We start from the raw sequence: 19,198 nt of genomic DNA, 5'->3' as shown, positions 1-19,198 counted from the left end.
ACTCTTATGCTTTTAAACTCTATTTAAGTCCCGTAGCATTTTACACTAAAGACATTTAAATATATTCTTTCAGAATATGGTCTTCGATTGGCCAGCCATATATTTGTAAAGGAAATTTCACAAGATAGTTTGGCAGCAAGAGATGGCAATATTCAAGAAGGCGATGTTGTATTAAAGGTATAGTCCTGTTCTTACATTTTAAGGAATTGAAATAGAAGACAAAATTCTAGTGTAACCATATAGCTTCTGCTAATGCTGAAAGCAATTTTGCAAAAAAAAAAAAAAATTAAAAACTAATGTTTGGGGCACTGGATGGTTTGCCATTTTTAGTGGACAAAAATGGTTTGTCTGTTATTACATGTCAACACTGATGTCTTTCTTTAGTCCTGGAGTCATCCTGGCAAATTAATCGCTACAAATGAATATCACTCACTGTTAGGAGCTACTTTGTAGGTAGATACATTTAGTCTTACATAATAAGTGTTTTGCTAACTAAATATTATTAAAATGTTTGTTAGTTTGTTTATAAGTAATAGAAAGTGACAGGCTTGGATATACTAATTTGGGTTTTCTGACAAAGCAAGAGTGTATTAAAATTTTATTATTTGGGGGAAGAGGAGTACTTCGATAATACAGGAAAGTATAAAGGGAATATTTTGCTGCTTACAGCAAGCCAAGGATAATTTAAATATTCCTGATCCATAACATTAAGTTAACATTTGTATTTTTTTCATTTATTTTCAACCTCGTTTCTTTTCTGTTGCAGATAAATGGTACTGTGACAGAAAATATGTCACTGACAGATGCGAAGACATTGATAGAAAGGTCTAAAGGCAAGTTAAAAATGGTAGTTCAGAGGGATGAACGGGCTACCCTATTGAACGTCCCTGATCTTTCTGACAGTATCCACTCTGCTAATGCCTCTGAGAGAGATGGTGAGTACAGTTCTGTTCGCAGAGCCCCTTTAAGTGACCCTAATGAAGTAGTAGGAAGATTTGATGTGTTTGAGTGAAATACTTTTGTACAAGCCAGACATCTTCAAAATCTAAGAATTACAAATATATATATTGTTTATATATATATTAGAGGGTAGAGGGTTTACTTTTAGTTACTTTCTAGTTTTATTGAGAAAATCAGCATATATCCATGTGGAAGTTTAAGGTGCATAGCATAATGGTTTGATTTATGTATATCATGAAACAATAACATAATAAGTTTGGTTAACTCCTATAGATAAAATTACAAAAAAAGTTCGCCTTTTGATGAGAACTCTTAGGATTTAGTTTCTTTAATAGCTTTATATATACCATAACAGCACTGTTAGCTGTAGTCATTATGTTGTACATTACATCCTTGGTGCTCATTTATTTTGTAACTGAAAGTTTGCATCTTCCTCTAATTCCCCGTACCCCCCTCCCCCAACTCTCCTGGTAACCACAAATCTGAACTCTTTTTCTGTGAGTTTGGTCGTTGTGTGGGTTTGTGGTTTTTTTGTGGTTGTTTTGTTTTGTTTTGTCTTTCTCTGACTACTTTGCTTAGCCTATGCCTTCAAGGTCCATTGATGTTGTCACTATGTATTTTCTGTAGGCAGCTCACCATTTTTATCAGTGGTTGATGAAGTTAATGCTTTAAAACATCAGTTTTATATGAAATTATATTTAGTAGCTTATATCTTTTATCCCTGGAGTACCTTACATTTTACTATAATCATTTTATGGGAAAATAAATAGCACCCTTTTACCTAACAGACATTTCAGAAATTCAGTCACTGGCATCAGATCATTCTGGTCGATCACATGACAGACCTCCCCGCCACAGCCGGTCACGATCACCTGACCAACGGTCAGAGCCTTCTGATCATTCCAGACACTCTCCACAGCAGCCCAGCAGTGGCAGGTAAATCACACTCTATCATTAATATAGTTATGTGTGCTTGATACATGTTTCTGGTATTGCTTACAAATAAAACTAGAAAATAGATTTTCTTTTGATTATCAAGTTTAGGTAGGGTTTTTTGTGGTTTTGTGGGATTTAAAAAATCAATTTAGGGATTATCTAGAAAACCAGAGGTCACTGAAACTTCTTAAAGAATGAAAGAGTAAATATCTTAGGTATGCAAGCTACACAGCTTCTTGTCAGTACTCTGTCTTTGTAGCACAGAAGTGTAACTGTAGACAGTATGTAAATGAACGGGCAGGGTCGTGTTCCAATAAAACTTCTTATAAAAACAGTTGGCCTTAAGCTGGAATTTGCTGATCCACAGCATTAGAAGATGCTAGCTAGCTTATAGAATCTATTGCTTGGGCAGGTTAACTATACCAGTAGTTCTTTCCTAGACAGTTTAATCTGGACTTTGTTTTCCCTTTTAAAAATACACTGAGTATTGTATTAAACAGTGCATCTTGGAACACTGCTCTGAAAACTAATGATGTATTTTATGGTGACTAACATAACACAATTAAAACAAAACCTAATAAAAATTAAAAATACACTCTTTGGTATATTTATCCCAAGGGGGTCCAGTATGCTAGTAGTATATGACTTATCTGCGTTTATATGGTCTTTGGGATTGCATATACATTTGAGAAACTGAAAGTTATGGCCCTTGTCTCTAGAACAGGGCACATGTACACATACATGTAGCATTTTACATAAAATTTGTGGACATTCCCAGGGCTCTGTAGGCTACCCAATTGATTTGTTGTTTTCAATAATAATCCATATGGAGATCTTCAGGAGGCACTTGAAAATTTGAGTGGAACAGTTTAGGATTAGAGATAGTTATTCCGGACTTAACTTGCATGGAGGTGTTAACTCAAGCCATAGATGTCACTGAAGTTTGGAGAGGCCAAGTGCTTTGGGGAGTACATTCCTTAAGGAAGGTGAGGAGGCAAGAAAGAAGGAAACAGAGAAAGGAGGAGTATCTGGCCAGAAGAAAGCCTTTAAAAGATTGTCAAAAGCCATAGTAATATGGTTGTACACTGTTGGTTTTAGAAAATATGTGAAGCTGATACTTTCTAAATTTCAATTTCAGGTTTGTAAATTATATTAACTCTGATCTTTATTTTAAGGTTGTAATGATTTCTTTAAAAAGGAATATTAATAGTATTGTCACAAGCCAGTCCTGGTTTATCTTATAGCTGATTATTATTATTTTTAACTGCTACAAGTTAATATGTTAGTTCTAAAAATCTTCCTGACACAGCATAGATGTTACCTGGAAAAGGATTGCTGCCACAACACACAGTGATATAACTAACACCCTTGGATGCTTCATGGGAGCAGCTATAATTTTAACACATTTCTCTCACCCAGAAACCATACTGGTATCAAACAATTTGGACATGATTTTCCTTTAAAAAAAAAAATCCAAATTTTGACCGTTAGTTTTTATTGTGAGCAAATTCGAAATTTTAGAAAGTTTTTTTTGATGCCTACTTTTTTCATTTTAGAGTTCATTCACACTTGGCATCTGTAACTTAAAAGTTGAGGGATATTTAGAAAAAGATTTTTTATATTACAGTTGGGATGTTTTAATTGGGAACCTCAGGTATTCTTATGGGTAACACCAATTAAATGAGATCTTTTAAAAATGTGGAATCCTGGGCCCTGTTCTCAGATAGAGGCAAGAAATAGTGGAGGGTTTTTGTTGTTTGTTTGTTTGTTTGTTTGTTTGTTTTAAAGTTCCTGGTATTATTCTCTTCTATGCACTACCAAATTTAGGAATATGGTTAGAACATGTATCATATACTAAAGAAAAGAGAATACATCATCTGCAGAAGACCCAGAGTCTTCAGATTATTTCCAGATATTTGTGCTGAAAATTTAATTCCTGAGAACTCTGTGACCTGCCCATAGGCAAGATATACAGTAGTACCAGTTACTTAAAGGTTTTATTTCTTCCCCTAAAGTTTATGTTAAAGTCCAAATAACTGTGCAGTTATAGAGGATTATCCCGTGTTGAGAAACAATTTAGACGTTAAGAGTAAAATCCTGGTATTAAGAAACACCGTGGGTCCTGTACAGCATTCCATCATTGTTATGACCTACTTAGATTTTTCTACATGATGTTCTTTTCTGAGAAAGCAAACATTACATGGACAGACTGCTTGGGAAAAACCTATTAGCTTATTAATTCATTATAATTAGGTGAGCAGTGTATCTTTACTATTGTCTAGAACAAGGTTTGGCAGACTACAACCTGTGGGCCAAATACAGCCCACTGCCTGATTTTGCAAATAAAGTTTTATGGGAACCCATCCTCTAATGGCATAATTGGGAAGTTGCAACAGAGACTAAGGCTCAAAGAGCCATATAAGGAAAAAGTTTGCCAGGCCCTGGTCTAGAATGTTAAAATAGTCTTGTTTTTAAACTAAAAAACAATATACGTATAGAGAGAATTTTGACTCATTTTCTTACACCTTTCTTACACCTTATACCTTGATGCTTGTTGCCAGGTTTGTTTTGTATTTTATTCAGTAATGTTTCAGAGCCCACTCTGGGCCAAAACTTGGATACTGAGAGAGTCCACAGCTGGTGGCACTGTTGCATGGTGATTACCAAGTAGCTTTCACTGAGAAGATTCTTTTCACTGATCTCGGCGTGATTCCTGCACATGCAGAGAGTATTTGATTTGCAGGCTATGTTCTAAGCTTCTGCTGGGTTATAGTTTACTCTCCCTACTGTGTAACGTTCAGTTTAACACATCTGTTTTATGACTTTTCCTCCTTTGTAACAGAATATGTTTACCTTTTTTGTTCTGTCCTATGAACTGTTACAGTAAAGGTAACTATGGTGCTACTGATTATCATAAGCAGCTGCAGTGCTGAAAAAACTCTGTTGTAGTAAAAGCGCAAACTAAGCTAATGTTGAATTTGGATTGTAAAGATTATGTTTTGTATTACTTACACTCAGGTATTCCATAAACTGTCAAAGTTTATTTAAGGCCTAAGTTGTTGTCCGAAGTTTTTAGGGAATGCATTTTAACAAATAGTAAAGGTTTAATTTATATTTAGCATATCTTTAATAAAAATGGTTGCTTTTAATAAAAGTACTTGAAAGCAGGGTTTTAAGAAGTTTGAAACTTTGTAAAATTTTTAAATATTCTCTTTATTCATTGTTTCTCTTGAGAGAAAATGCTTACACTAAGTTCTGAAGTTAGTGGTATCAGTATTGATACGGTTTATGATATAGTAAATGCATCATGGTAAAATTGAATTTCTAGACTGAATGCACGTGTTGAGCCCAGTTAAGCTGATATATTTGGAATGAAAACTATTTATCTATATGGTCTACCTTTTACTATCAGCCTTTTACAAAGTTGAATTTAAGCTCATGATCTTGTTTTCCAGGAGTGCCAGGTAAATCCGAATACCTATGCATATAGGGCATATAATGTATCTGCTTAAATGCCTTAGAGAAGTCTTGGCTTTTAAACTAAAGATCATTATTTTTACTTACACACTTTATGATTTTTGTTACCTTCCATAATTGTTTCCTTAGAAAGCTATAAATATTCTTTAATTCTAGTATATATAGTTTCTGTCAGCTATTGCTTGGTTCTCTCTGGAACTTTGCGAATAGGCTAAAAATTATTGGGACATTTATATATATATCAGTTGGATATTTTTTTTTACTCTTTTAAAATGTGGAGAAGTACCCATCTTCTGGTGAATTTCAGATTTTGTTTTCTGGTTTTGGTTTTAGTTTTTTGTCGTAAGTAAAGGTTTTATTAACCTCCTATTTAACAGATAGATGGTTTATTCAGAACGAGATTTACATGTAATAATAGTGTTGGTAATTAACTTGCTGTAGGTGCTGCTGCATTTTCTTTTTCAGACTATGCAATCTCTCATATTGGTTTGTTGGTTTGTTTTTGGTTTCTCCTTCATCTGTGAAAAAAGGGCCAGGTAGAACGATATGATTCTTGAAGTGTCTCAATGAAAATAATTAATGGATTATTGACTTCCTCCTCTTGGCTCCTATGCCTTCCATTCAGACTAAGGCAGTTGGTTGTGAGTTGACACAGCGCAGTGAACACTTTACAGTGAAGATTCAAAGATTTTTTTTTAACCAGTAATTTTGATATTATCCTGCTAATTCTTACTAAACTATTTATTGATACCACGTATGTTATCAATATATGGTTATAAATTTATGCCCTGAACAGTCTAGGCAAGATCCATGCTGTCCTAGAACTTTAGGGCTTATAGCCAGGTGAAGAAAGCAGATAAGTAACTTTGAAATATGAAAAGTAATTTACTTTAGTAATACATACTGTAAAGAAAACCATGGTATAGTTTGATAGTGAAGATGGAGGGGACAATATTAGATAACATGATCAGAAAAGGCTTCTCTAAAGTGACCTCATCTTGAAATGAGTAAGAAAGAGCTCTCCCAATTGAAGATTATTACAAAATAAGAATAACACATGCCATTACTCAACTTCTTAGAATAACAGCAAGATGACCTGTGTGGATGGATCACAAGAGCACAGGAGAGAGTGATTACAGTTCTAAGGAGTTTTTTCTTTAGTTTTGGAAAAAGTTATTTCAGTAGGAAAAATATGAAAGTTTTTTAAAAGGTTGCTTATTACTTGAATTGGGTTTTTTGGGGGATAATGTTCTTTGCCTAACATTTCAAAATGAGGGTAATACTGATTATCTACCCTGATGTTACTTAGATTAAGAACCAAATTGTTTTCAGTCTTTGGGAATTTTAGGTTACCAGGTTAAAATTCCAAGCTGAGGCTTTGTCTTTGATATGCTTTCTAAGAAGCCAGGCCAAGGAAAGACCTTCATTGGTGCATTTCTCTAGTAATTAACTAGAAGCCCAAGTATAAGAATGTGTGTCAATGAATGCTAGTCAGTTTTAACTCTTACCAGGAGTTTATGGATCTAAAGATAGGAAAGCAAGCTTAAATATTATACTTTAGAGCCACAGTTACAAAGTAAAAGTATGAATTTTATTTAATTCATCAGCTCTTATACAAGTACAATATAAAACATAAAATAAGATACTTAAAAAATGGACTGTTTGGGAGCGCCTGGGTGGCTCAGAGGGTTGAGCCGCTGCCTTCGGCTCGGGTCATGATCTCAGGGTCCTGGGATCGAGTCCCGCGTCGGGCTCTCTGCTCATCAGGGAGTCTGCTTCCTCCTCTCTCTCTCTGCCTGCCTCTCTGCCTACTTGTGATCTCTCTCTGTCAAATAAATAAATAAAATCTTTTAAAAAAAAATGGACTATTTGGTAATATGTGTTAAAAATAGCGAATGTATGAAAACTCTTACTTCCAGATTTAAATAATGTAGAACAATCTTCTTTTGTCCTTTTGAGGCTCTTCATTAAAAAACGAGAGTGTTGTAACACTCTTCTCTTGTAAAATCAACCAAATGTACCACTCAATCAGATGATTGTTTTATTGAAAGAGTACCTACATGAGTCAGTCCGTTGAGCATCTGATTCTTGGTTTTGGTTGCGTCATGATCTCAGGATCGTGGGATCGATCCCCATGTCAGGCTCTGTGGTCAGTGGGGAGTCTGCTTGGGATTCTAAGATAAATCTTAAAAAAAGAAAAAAGATCGTTTACTCCAAATATTAGCCCAAGTACCTGATAATCATTATACTACTGATGAAAGCGTAACGATGCTATCTTTAAATTAAAAATAGGTCTTCCTTACTCCTCATTATTAAAAATTGTACATTTTTACAAAAATCAGTTTGAACAACAGATGTTTTTCTTCTAAATCATTAATCATCATCACCATCAAAAATGAACATGTAAGGGCGCCTGGGTGGCTCAGTGGTTAGGCCGCTGCCTTCGGCTCAGGTCATGGTCTCAGGGTCCTGGGATCGAGTCCCGCATCGGGCTCTCTGCTCAGCAGGGAGCCTGCTTCCCTCTCTCTCTCTGCCTGCCTCTCCGACTACTTGTGATTTCTCTCTGTCAAATAAATAAATAAAATCTTAAAAAAAAAAAAAAAATGAACATGTAAGATGAGAAGCTCTATACGAAATGACAAGGATCATAAAAGCCTGTATCTGGGTTATCACCTGAAAGTCATTTGCCATAATAAGCAGTATAGATACTCAAATTTTTTCAAAAACATATACACTCACGCATATGTATGTCCAGACAGTAGATTACAGTATGTAAAGAATAAACTTAAATTGTGGGAAATTAGCTTATAAATATGCAAAATGGGTATAATAATTCCTTACTTTCTCAACATACCACCCTTCATTTCTGTGCCCAAATATCAACTTAGAATCTCTGCATCTCTCTCCCTTTGTCATCCTTAGAATTCTGTATATGCCATGCAGAAAGAGATCATTAATATTTTATTGCTGTTAAGGAGGAACTACAATGTATAAATAAAATTTTGTTTCCATATAAAGTTTAGAAGATTGAGCAATGGTCACAACATTCTAAATAGTCAAACTTGAGTGTGCCTTTAGTTTTTCTTTTTTCTTTTTTTTTTTTTTTTTTTTAAGATTTTATTTATTTATTTGACAGAGATCACAAGTAGGCAGAGGCAGGAAGAGAAGCTGAGCAGAGAGCCCGATGCGGGGCCTGATCCCAAGACCCTGAGATCATGACCTCAGCCGAAGGCAGAGGCTTTAACCCACTGAGCCACCCAGGCGCCCCTCGTTTTTCTTTTTCATGTCTTCTAGTCCTCCCAGTTGAACTCTTCTGTTACTGGAGAAAATCTGTGGGATATGGTTAAGTTGATTTCTAAACATATCTTTATTGTTAATTATGGCTGAGATGGTCCAGTAGCCTTCAAAGGAATTAGCATCTAGTTTTTATTTTCATCCTAGGTTCTCTATAGGTCTTGCCTCCCTTTATGCAACAAGTGAGTTTCTGAAAAGAAAGTGTAAGCCCGTTTTAAGTCATTTACCATGTAATAGGAATTTGAAGTTGGTTTTATAAAAGGATGTTTTACTGGAGTGAATGGTAAGCCTCAAGTTTATTTCCTATATTAGGACCACTTTTAAAATAAGGCATGACTGACCAGTCAGTTGAGAAGATGTTTGAGAGCTAGAAGCCTGAAAGAAAAGCTGCATGAAGAATGGGCAGTGTAGCATGTTTTGTTTTGTCAAAACAGTCAAGACAGAAAGTGGAATGGGGAGTGAACCCAGCAAGTTTAATGTAAAGAGATTAAATATAACCAGATTGGTGTAACAAAGGATTAGCTACTAAGAAGTAAAGGGAACTCTAAAGAATATGAGAATCAGGTATATGAACACCTGCTTCCCTTGGTGCTATGTTGGAATGACAAAGAGGAGGCTCCCCCCAGGCATCCCTGGGGCTCAGAGCCAGCCATGTTGGGAAAGGCACACCCATGCAGGCTTCACTGAATGGCAGAGAATTTGGCTGTGATGTGTTGCCAGAAGAATGTGCAAGAATTTTTCCTCTAGTGTGCTTGAAAAAGGAGTTTCCTGGGCAAGTGTCTTGTTAGAGACCTTCTCCTGCGAAACCATCCTAGGGGAAGACTGCTGACTGCTTTGTGCTGTGAGAGCCTGCTGAAGGAACACACACCAGAACCCAGAGGGAGAGCCCAGGACCAAGCCACCTGCCCTCTGCCCTCTACCTGTAGGCGCAAACACTTGTGATTTTACTTACACCCGAAGTTTTTCACTTATAACTACTTGTTACTCCTTGCTGATCTGATGAAAGAGTATGTTACTCTGCTACCCAGTTTACACGGTTGACTGGGTAAGGCTTAAAGAAGGCTGTTTACAGTGAGTCCCTTTATGTGAACTGTAAAAACTCTTCAGAGACTGTGTTCCACTCCATGTCTTAATAACTGTCTCCCACAGAGTTTTTAACCAGCCCAGAGCTTCTGGGTAAATGGATCACTGCCGTAAGATTGATGTACAAATGAGAACTCTGGAAAATAAACCTTGTCTCCTCCCCTCTTGGGGAAAAACAGTAATGCCCTTAAGAGGATCTTGAGGTTCTTGAGAATGTCTGAAATGTCCGTCTCAGCTACTTGGAGCCAGAGTATGTAGATAAACATGCATCTGACTCAGGACAGACGTGATTTTTGTATAAAGTCAGCCTTTCTCTTAATAGTAAAAAGTATGTGTTTTTTGTTTTTGTTGTTTTGTTTTTTGGGGTAAAACTGTTTCAAAGCCAGTTGGGTAGAATTGTGTACGGAAGATTTGAGGAAAATGTATTTCATTGTCACAGCCTTACCAGTTTCTTTTGCTAAGCGCCACTGATTATTGACGAATTTGGTGTGTTTGGATTTGGTTTTTGTCTTACAGTAGACATAATGATCACGTTTGCTCATAATAGAACTTTATAAATGTTTGGAAAATCTGATTATTATATTCCTGTACTGTAACTGTAGATCTGTATTGCCCAACATCATTGCTACTAGCTAGCCACATGTGGTTACTGAGTGTTTAAAATGTGGCCAGTCCAAATTGAAACATATTTTAAATGTGATATAACACATTGGGTTTTGATGACTGTGCACACACAAAAAGATGTAGGTTACTTCATTAATAATTTCATTGCCTAATGAAATAATATTTTGGATGTAATGCATTAAATGTATTCACTGATTTTACCTCATTTCATTAAATACAGATTTTAGAAAATTTGCAGTTACATAGATGACTTGCCTCATAATCTTGATAGCAGTACTGCTCCCGATCTACATGTATTATTGAATAATGCCTCCATCTTTTGGTAGATAACAGAAATGCACTAAAAAGAGAGGTGATTCTCCAAATATTAACTGTATGGAAAATTTCATAGAATAATATGAGTTCCATCCACCTGAAATGTTATTTCAGTCATAACAGTTGTTACAGGGAGGGAAAAGTTGTGATGGGCAGTATGGTATGAAAATTAACCAAAGACGAAAGTACTGGCAGTTTTATGTGATGGAGCAAGAGCCCTATTGCACAACAAATGACAACTTGTTGGTTATCATTACAGAGGATGTTTCCATTATAGTATTATAATTGATTCTAAGTTACCGAGATGGTGGTTATCATTAATTTCAGTCATTTTAAATTTAGTAAGTTTAAGTTATAAGAAAAAAAGTCAATTGTAACTATTTGTTTTTACATCTTTTTAAACAATTTAAAATTTACTTGTTGCAGAGCAATAAATCTGTAGAACTATTAAAATTATGCATTCTTTAATCTCATTTTCTTTAAAATGTTCATATTTGTATTTTTAATGCAAAGAATATAGGGGGAGTCTTCTGTTTTGTACCACCCTTTATACTCTGAGGTTCCTAGAGCAGTGTGGGGATAAAGCTTAATTGTATTTATTTATTCTTGGACTCATTGTACCTGAGATTTTATTATTATAAGCAGTGGCTAAATATTTTGACCTTTTGTGATTTAAAAATAGTTCATTCTGGTTTGATTTAGAAAATTCCTTGACTTTTATAGTACTCCCTAAAAAACTGGTTTATCTACATGCAGCTCATTAATATACATAACTTAAAAAACTAGAATATACCCCTCATAGAAGTTAAGTGACTAGAAAATAGAAACTATGAAAAATGCCTTGTTGGTTTTTTTGGTTTTTGTTTTTTTGTTAATGTTGTGTTAGTCACCGTATAGTACGTCATTAGTTTTTCTTTTCAGGAGGGTAACTGAAGAAACTTTTTCTTGGTAAGAGACTGCTAATAATATGTATTAATAGAACCAAATCCTTTGTTTAAAGTTAGACTTAATTCCATTTAAAAATATTAAACATTTTAAGATGAACATTGTTTTTAAAATATTTTAAAACATTTCAGTCTTTACTCAGTAAGTCATGTGTACATATTTTTGTTGTAAAAATTCAAGTAGTATAGATAAACCTCAAATTCCACTTGGGTTCTGTTTTGTCTACTTCTCCCTCTGCAGGAAAACACTATTTGTTGCCTGTTTGGTTATACCCATCGAGGTCTTTCTCCATGTGAGCTTGTGCACACTGGTATATCTATAGAGCTCTGGAGATACTTCTTGATGTCACAGCAGAGATACTCTGCAGCTTGTGCCTCACATCTTGTTTCAGAGTTATTCTTATGTTTCTACACATAGCTTTCTTTCATTGTAACTTATTTTAATGTGTTTTTGTCTCCCATTATAAAGCATCGTATGCTTATTAGAACAAAATAGCTCTTGAATTAAAAGCCTTTCTCCATACTTACACATACTTTTACAAATAAAAGGATCATATGTAGAGTTAGCTCTGCATGATTTTACTTATTTATGTGTGTGTTTGTTTGTTTGTTTTGGTGGGCAGCAAAACAAGGTTTATTGAGCTTAGTTAGCAAGGTGAGATAATACAAAGCTCCTGAGGAGGTAGGGGACCTGAGATGGTTGTCCTGTGTATGTTTTTAATAATTGAAAAAGTTAAGACTGCATATTATTTTCCAGCTAGCTGATTTTACTTATCAATACAGGGTAAACATGCTTTGAGCTTATTCTTTTGGTGAGAAACTTTACCTATTATAATTCTGTTTCTAGGTGTTTGCCTGTGCGGTCACTATTGTTTGTGTAAGCATCTTTGTCCATGATTTCATATACTGGCTCTTTTTGTTTCCGAAGTCATTTAAGAGTATTATTTTTAAATGTTCCTGAATAATGCCGATTATTTCCAGAAGTAATGTTTGAGACTACACTTATTTCTCAGAATTCCATGTTTACCAATCTGATGGTTGCAAATTGGTAACTGTTTATTTCCAGTTCATGGTTTCCTGATTAGTGGAGCTGTGCATCTTTTTATGAGATTATTGATGGTAGTGTTGCTCCCTCAGTGAACTGCCAGGTTCATTTCTGTTGCTTGCTTGCTTGCTTTCTTCCTTCCTTCCTTCCTTCCTTCCTTTTTTCTTTTTTCTCTCTTTTTTTTCTTTTCTTTTTTTTTTTTTTTTTAAGAACATCTTAAATTTTTAATCCTTTCTTTACAGGTTACCTAGACCACTTTTGATTAAGAAAACTGTAGAAAGTTAGTAACTGCCACAAGCAAACACGAGGTGGTGGCACGTGTCAATTTTCCAGAGTCCTGCTTTGTGGGGGGTCTAAATGTATGGCTTAGGGTCTCTGCTCACACTCGCTGGAATCCATCGTGGCAGAGTTTAGTCCACAGGTCGCTTTTCCCCATTTTCTTTGTAAACTCTTCAGGATTCTCACAGAATTTTTTACCGTCCTCTGAGTATTCTTCAGGTAGGTGAGCCCAAAGTGGGTGCTCGGGCTGGGGTCATTCACCAATGCTATGTGGGACTGGATTACTTAGTGTGTTTTAATTGCTGGCTTCCAGTTTTTAGCACTCATTACTGGGCAGACAGACTGCCCCTTGTCATCAGTGTTGTGATAGATCTTTGTTTTAAATGTGACTGCCTTCAGTTCAGGTCATGATACCAGGTCCTGGGATCAAGCCCTGCCTCTGGCTCTCTGCTTAGCAGGGAGCCTGCTTCCTCCCCTCTCTCTCTCTGCCTGCCTCTCTGGCTACTTGTGATCTCTGTCTATCAAATAAATAAATAAAATCTTTAAAAAAAAATGTGATCTCTTGTGGTTTGATTGGGTACTCTGCTGGAACACTGATTTTGATTCTGAAGTCCCCCTTATCATATGAAGCATGGACAGGAACAGTGAGTCCTTGCCAAGTCAATAAATTAGCTTCATCAGCCTGGATGTTATGAAAGTTTTTCATTCCACGTTTGCGGATTTCTTCAAGCTCCATCAGCCTCCTTCTGGCTGCCATCTTGGATCTGGTGCTGCTGCTTTCCAGCCTGTTGGTCATTTTTCTGTCATTGTTCTTTTTCATTTCTTCATCAGTCAGTAGTAGCTCTTTTGGGGAGTGTGTTGCAAATGTAAGTCTTTATAATATCTTTTTCTTTGCAATTAGACATTTTTAATAATGAAATGTTTTCATCTTTATGGCTTCTGGATGTTTATTTTACTTATTTGGGGAGATCTCCCCCAATCTAAGTTTGTATAGATTCTCTCCAGGCATTTTACAGTTTCTGATGTTATTATTGCTGGCATACTTTTCCCTTTCATTTTCTTCTGATTATAGAGGACACTGAGGAAAATCCATTGATTTTTTTTTTAAACATAGTTTTAAAAATGTAGTTTAAATGTAGTTTAAATTTTATAACGTAGTTATAATTTTCTCTATGTAATTTGTTTCGTATTCTTTATACCCACTAAAATTCTCTCCAGTATTTCAAGCCTATTAGCTCATGATCATATCATCTGAGTCTTCAAAATAGTGGTAGGCATAGTGGTAACCCTAGTTAGTATTGGCAGGTATCACTGTGTTGTTACTGATTTTAGTATAAATACATTCAGCATTTCCCTGTTTAATATGGTCTTAGCTCTTGGTTTTTGAAAATAGTCTCTTAACTAATTATATTGCCTGTATTTTTGCTTTATTTGTGATTTTTATTAGGAATGGCTGATGAATTTTTTTTTTTTTTTTACATTCCTGTTTCACCAGTATTTTTTTCATACAGTATTTGGATGTAATAATGAATTATGTGATAGATTCCTAATGTTAAGCCAGCCATGTACTTGTGAAACAACCCTGCTGTGATCATTGTAAAATGACTTTTTAATGCATTACTGTATTCCCTTAGCTGGCATTTTATTTAGAATTTTTTCCTCTGTTTATAATTTAAAATGTTTTTTGTGTTTGTCCTGTCATTGTCAAAGTGTTAAGAGTACTGTTAACCTCAGATTGAATCACTGATAGAATATTGAAAATTTTTTTAACTACACAAGATTTTTATGATACTGTTCTCTACATTACTATGCATATTTGGAATTTTCCGTAACAAAAAGTTGGGGGAAAAAATGCTCTCTTGAACATGTATGTGTTTCCCTAGGATAAATCTAGAAGTGGAATTACAGGTTTTTGAGTGTTTGCCTAAGTAACTCCCATTTTGCCCTTAAGTAGTTACACTTGTTTACATTTATTTACCATCCCTGTATGCGTATCTATTTCTCCATGTCCTTCCCTAGGTTTTATGTTATCGTGTGAAAGTTCTCATGAATGATAAGACAGTTAAAAGTTATTTCAGTGTGCATTTTCCTAGTTAGTAGTGAGGGTGAACATACTTCCATGTTTATTGTTATCTGTGTATATATATTTTTGGTGAATTGTCTCTTTCTAATAATTTTTCTCTTGAGTTGTCTCCTCTAAACTGATTTACAGTTCCTTATATGTTCTAAATACCAAATTCTTCATGTGTTATTAAGCCAATATATAAATTGGTCAATATGGAAACATTAGGTATTAAACTCATTACTTATGTTAGGTTGAACTGTATGAAATTGCTTATGTTCACCTGTTAGAACCAAAAAATCCCATTTCATTTGGCTTAACCAAAAATATATTTTTTAATTACTTGAATTTTTATGCAGTCATGGTTGTTGGTGTATGAGGGTTTTTTTTTTGTGCATTGAGTCTTTAACAGTCCTCTATTTTTGATGATACAGATTTTTTAAACATATATTTTGGACTTAAATTCCATCTGAAATCGTATTTTTGGCATTAACATGCGTAGTGATCTAATCTTTTAAATTGTGGACATTGGCCCTACCCTCATTTCTTAAATAAATAGCATGTTTTTTTCTCACAATTCTGAACTGCCATTTCCATGTTAAATTTTACTATTGTGGGTAGATTCATCTATTTTCTGTTTTGTTGCTTTGATCTGTTTTTCCGTTTCTGTGACAATACCACTCTAGTTTTAATTACTAGGTTTTTATAGTATTTTGATAGCTATTAGAACAAATCCCTTGTCATAGCTTTTCAAAGGTTGCTTGACTGTTCTTAGACTGTTCTCTTACAAATGATTTTTATAATCATTTATGTGTCCCTAATTTTTAAATTTTACTGATGTGCAGTCTCCGGAGCAGAGAAGAAGAGAGAATTTCTAAACCTGGGGCTGTCTCAACTCCTGTGAAGCATGCGGATGATCATACTCCTAAAACGGTAGAAGAAGTTGCAGTTGAGAGAAATGAGAAACAAGCACCCACTCTCCCAGGTAAGCCTAGCAAAACACTACATTCAGAAAATATTTGCAATCAGACTAAATAAAATAATTGTCAGAATTTACAGATGACTTAAATATGCTTCAGTGATTTTGATTATTGTTATTTCTGCAGTTACTACTATTGCGTCTTCTACTATCTGTGTTTGAATTTTTCTGAATCTGACTTCCAACATATTCCTTATGGGTATGAGGTTGGCATGGATCAGTAGGCTTTCATGAATTTTAAAAAATTTTACTGGATAGAAATTATTCATAGTTAACAGCTGTTCACAGTGAGTAAAGTTGTTCTCTAGCACTGCTTATTTAGGAGAAATATTAGATTGGCTTAAGAATTTTTTTTAAGTTATTTTACCTATTGAAGGTATTTTCTTAAACGCTGTAAGTTATAATAAGTTATACACTGTAGAGATGCATATGAAACCAGACATAAGAATCTGCAAGTTTCCAAAATCCGTTTCCTTGAAACGCCAGGATATTTGGGTTCTGTTGTCTCTCAGTTCCTTCTCTCAAATCTTTTTACTCTGCTTGTTTAGTAGCAAGAATGTGAATATTTGAAAGCAAATTTTACCACAGTGAAGAAGACTGCTTTGACAATTTTAGAGAAACGATGTAGGGATTCTCTTCTCTTTTTCCTCCTCTTCCTCCTTTCCCTGCCCCTCACACCCCAACCATAGACTTTTTCAAACCCTAACAGCTGAAGCTTTAGAAGGCACAGGTAGCCATGTAATGTGCATATTTGCTATAAAGAAATCAGAATTTATAACTGTACTCTGTACTTTAAAATATATAGTATGTATGTTTCTTATTAAGTTTTCTGAGCTTTTTGCTGATGAATTTTAATGTATATATTTTGTGGGATTTGTGGTTTGCTATTTTCCTGGTTGTGCTTATGTTATTATTCCAGTTTTTAATAAAGCAATTCCTGCACAGTTTTTAAATTTTCTTTCTTTTAGAACCAAAGCCTGTGTATGCTCAAGTTGGACAACCAGATGTTGATTTACCTGTCAGTCCGTCTGATGGTGTCCTACCTAATTCAACTCATGAAGATGGGATTCTCCGGTAATGGGATTTTAAGCTTGTGTTGTCCTCTCTGTCCATTATTCAGCGTTATTTAAATTGAGAATTCAATTGCATATCCTTTTTGAAGGAGTGTATACCATTTAATGTTATGATTATGTTTTATTTCAAATTATTTATATGAGAGAATTAGAAATTAAAAAACAAAAAAGAAACTTTGGATGTTGACTTTCTCATCACTGTCCACCTACCTAGTTTTTAGGTTGGGAATTAGAAAAGTTAAAAATTGTTTTCTGCTTAGAAATCAGAATTTTCACAAGTTTTCTAATGCCCTAGTATTTAAAAAACACAAATAACCAGTGTTTCTCCATTCTAACACTGTTGATATTTTGGGTTGTGTCCTTGTTTATTGCGTTGTGAAATGCTGAGCAGCATCCCTGACCACTAGCTGCCAGTAGCACCTCCCAGTTGTAACAACCAAAAACGTCTTCAGACTTTGCTAAATGTTTCTTGGGGACAAAAATCACCCTTGGTTGAAAACCTCTTCTAGATTAGTTAGCAACTCAAAAGTAAGTTTTTTATATTCTATACCTTTTACTGTTCTGTCTTATACTTAATGAGATTGAGCTGTAAATTTCAAATAATCTTGATCATCAAATTAGTCTTTTGTTGCTTCTATGGTGAAAGGGACATGATATGACCAAACTTTTAAGTGAGTTAGATGTATACCCCTGATCTTACTTGTTTTCTTTGCTTAAGGAAATTGGGTTGTTACTGCAAGACCCAGCTAGATAGATAGAACTCCTGAAATAGATGGGTAGGATAGAAGGTTAAAATTGTATATTGTTATTATCAGATAACTGATAATTCAAAATTTTATAAATTATGAAGGAATAGTTTCCTTCTTTCTCCTTTCTTCAGAATTGCTTGAAAGCTTTTATGACTCTTTAAAGTTTAAGAAGAAAACTGGAATGATTAATTCCAGAGACCTATTTCTCAAGAGAGCCCTGAAGAACAGATACTGAAGAGGATTTGAGGTTGTGGGTAACTGGTCCAGGAAACATTTGATTATTTATTAAAGTCCAGTTACTGTATTTGGGGCAGAAGTGGTTAATTGGTTTACTTTTTCTTACTACAAGTAGTTGATGTAATACCAGTAAAGCAGAGTATAAAATGTCAGTCGTCTGAGGTACATGACCCTGAGGGTGGACCTAAAGCTGTCCTTTAAAAAGACAGATTTTATTAAAGGATGGAGACTATAGTCAACGATTTTTACTTTTTGAGGCACACTAGTTCAGTCTCTGTTACAAAAGGACCACCAGGGATCTGGAGTCTCAAGGACTTTGAGGAAGTGTTTTAAAAAACTTACTATATGATTGGTTTGGAAGAAGAGTCTGTGAGCAGACTCTGGGTTTACCTGGAAAAGTAGGACACTGTCGTATCTAAGTGATTCACATGGCCCATGATAACACTGGCTGGTACTTTCATGGAAGGAGGAAGGGTATCACCAGCCCTGACAATGAGTGACTTCATCTAACCTACAGGCTCTGATGTTTACATCTAGTAAATGTTTGTTCCAGGTAAGGAAATGGAACAAGTGTGAATACCTTATAAGATCCAGAAGCGTAAGGTGGTCTTCAGTTGTTTAAAAGAATTAGACCCTCCTCTCTTTCCTCAACTCATTCATTCATTGATTTGTGTTTTTTATTTTCTATTGGCTTCTAATCATTTGTTCATTGTTAATTAGTGAATTAAGAGGAAAGGGACTTTTTCTGCACTTCATGTCAGAATAGGTAATAGAATTGTGTGTCTTCTTGAATAGAAAAGTGGGAGAGTTATGGAAACCTAGATGGGTAATTTTGTAATTATGTATATTATTTGTAATTCATTACCTTAAAGAGTGGTTTGCATTTATGATCCATTTCTCCCTACCCATTCTTCTAAGATGTCCTTTAGTTTTTATTTCAGGGCTAGCACAAGGTTTTGGCACTACACTGATTATAAAAGAATGTGCATACATTAATTCCTTTTCCATTCTCTCTCTAGTAAGAAAAGGGCAGAGATTGAATATATGACTAATCCAGAAAGGCTGAAGGCTGATAAGTTTTTTATTTAAAATCCAAAGGGGCTGCAGAGTAAGTGATCTGTGTCAGAGTGCACCAACTGCC

The 19,198-nt window shown here is 35.0% G+C and overlaps 1 protein-coding gene and 1 pseudogene across 13 annotated transcripts in view; one reads left to right on the top strand and one right to left on the bottom strand.

Annotated features, from left to right (window-relative positions):
• TJP1 (tight junction protein 1) overlaps nt 1-19,198 on the top strand; it is a 241,142-nt gene that overhangs the window by 188,734 nt on the left and 33,210 nt on the right. For all 12 annotated transcript variants that reach the window (XM_082736636.1, XM_082736635.1, XM_082736637.1 and 9 more), the window contains 5 exons: nt 74-177; nt 767-935; nt 1,749-1,896; nt 15,865-16,004; nt 16,967-17,072. In XM_082736636.1, coding sequence (XP_082592762.1) covers nt 74-177; nt 767-935; nt 1,749-1,896; nt 15,865-16,004; nt 16,967-17,072 — 667 coding nt within the window. The remainder of the gene's footprint in view (nt 1-73; nt 178-766; nt 936-1,748; nt 1,897-15,864; nt 16,005-16,966; nt 17,073-19,198) is intronic.
• On the bottom strand, nt 12,475-13,748 carry LOC309867619 (ubiquitin-conjugating enzyme E2 L3-like; annotated as a pseudogene). Its single transcript has 2 exons — nt 13,516-13,748; nt 12,475-13,346 (listed from the first exon to the last, which is right to left on the bottom strand). The product of its transcript is annotated as a ubiquitin-conjugating enzyme E2 L3-like (transcript).

Source organism: Mustela nivalis, assembly GCF_964662115.1.
Source record: "Mustela nivalis genome assembly, chromosome: 6".
In the NCBI taxonomy this organism is placed as follows: domain Eukaryota; kingdom Metazoa; phylum Chordata; class Mammalia; order Carnivora; family Mustelidae; genus Mustela; species Mustela nivalis.
The sequence above is the reverse complement of the archived record's forward strand: the minus strand, read 5'-3'. Positions and strand labels throughout refer to the sequence as shown.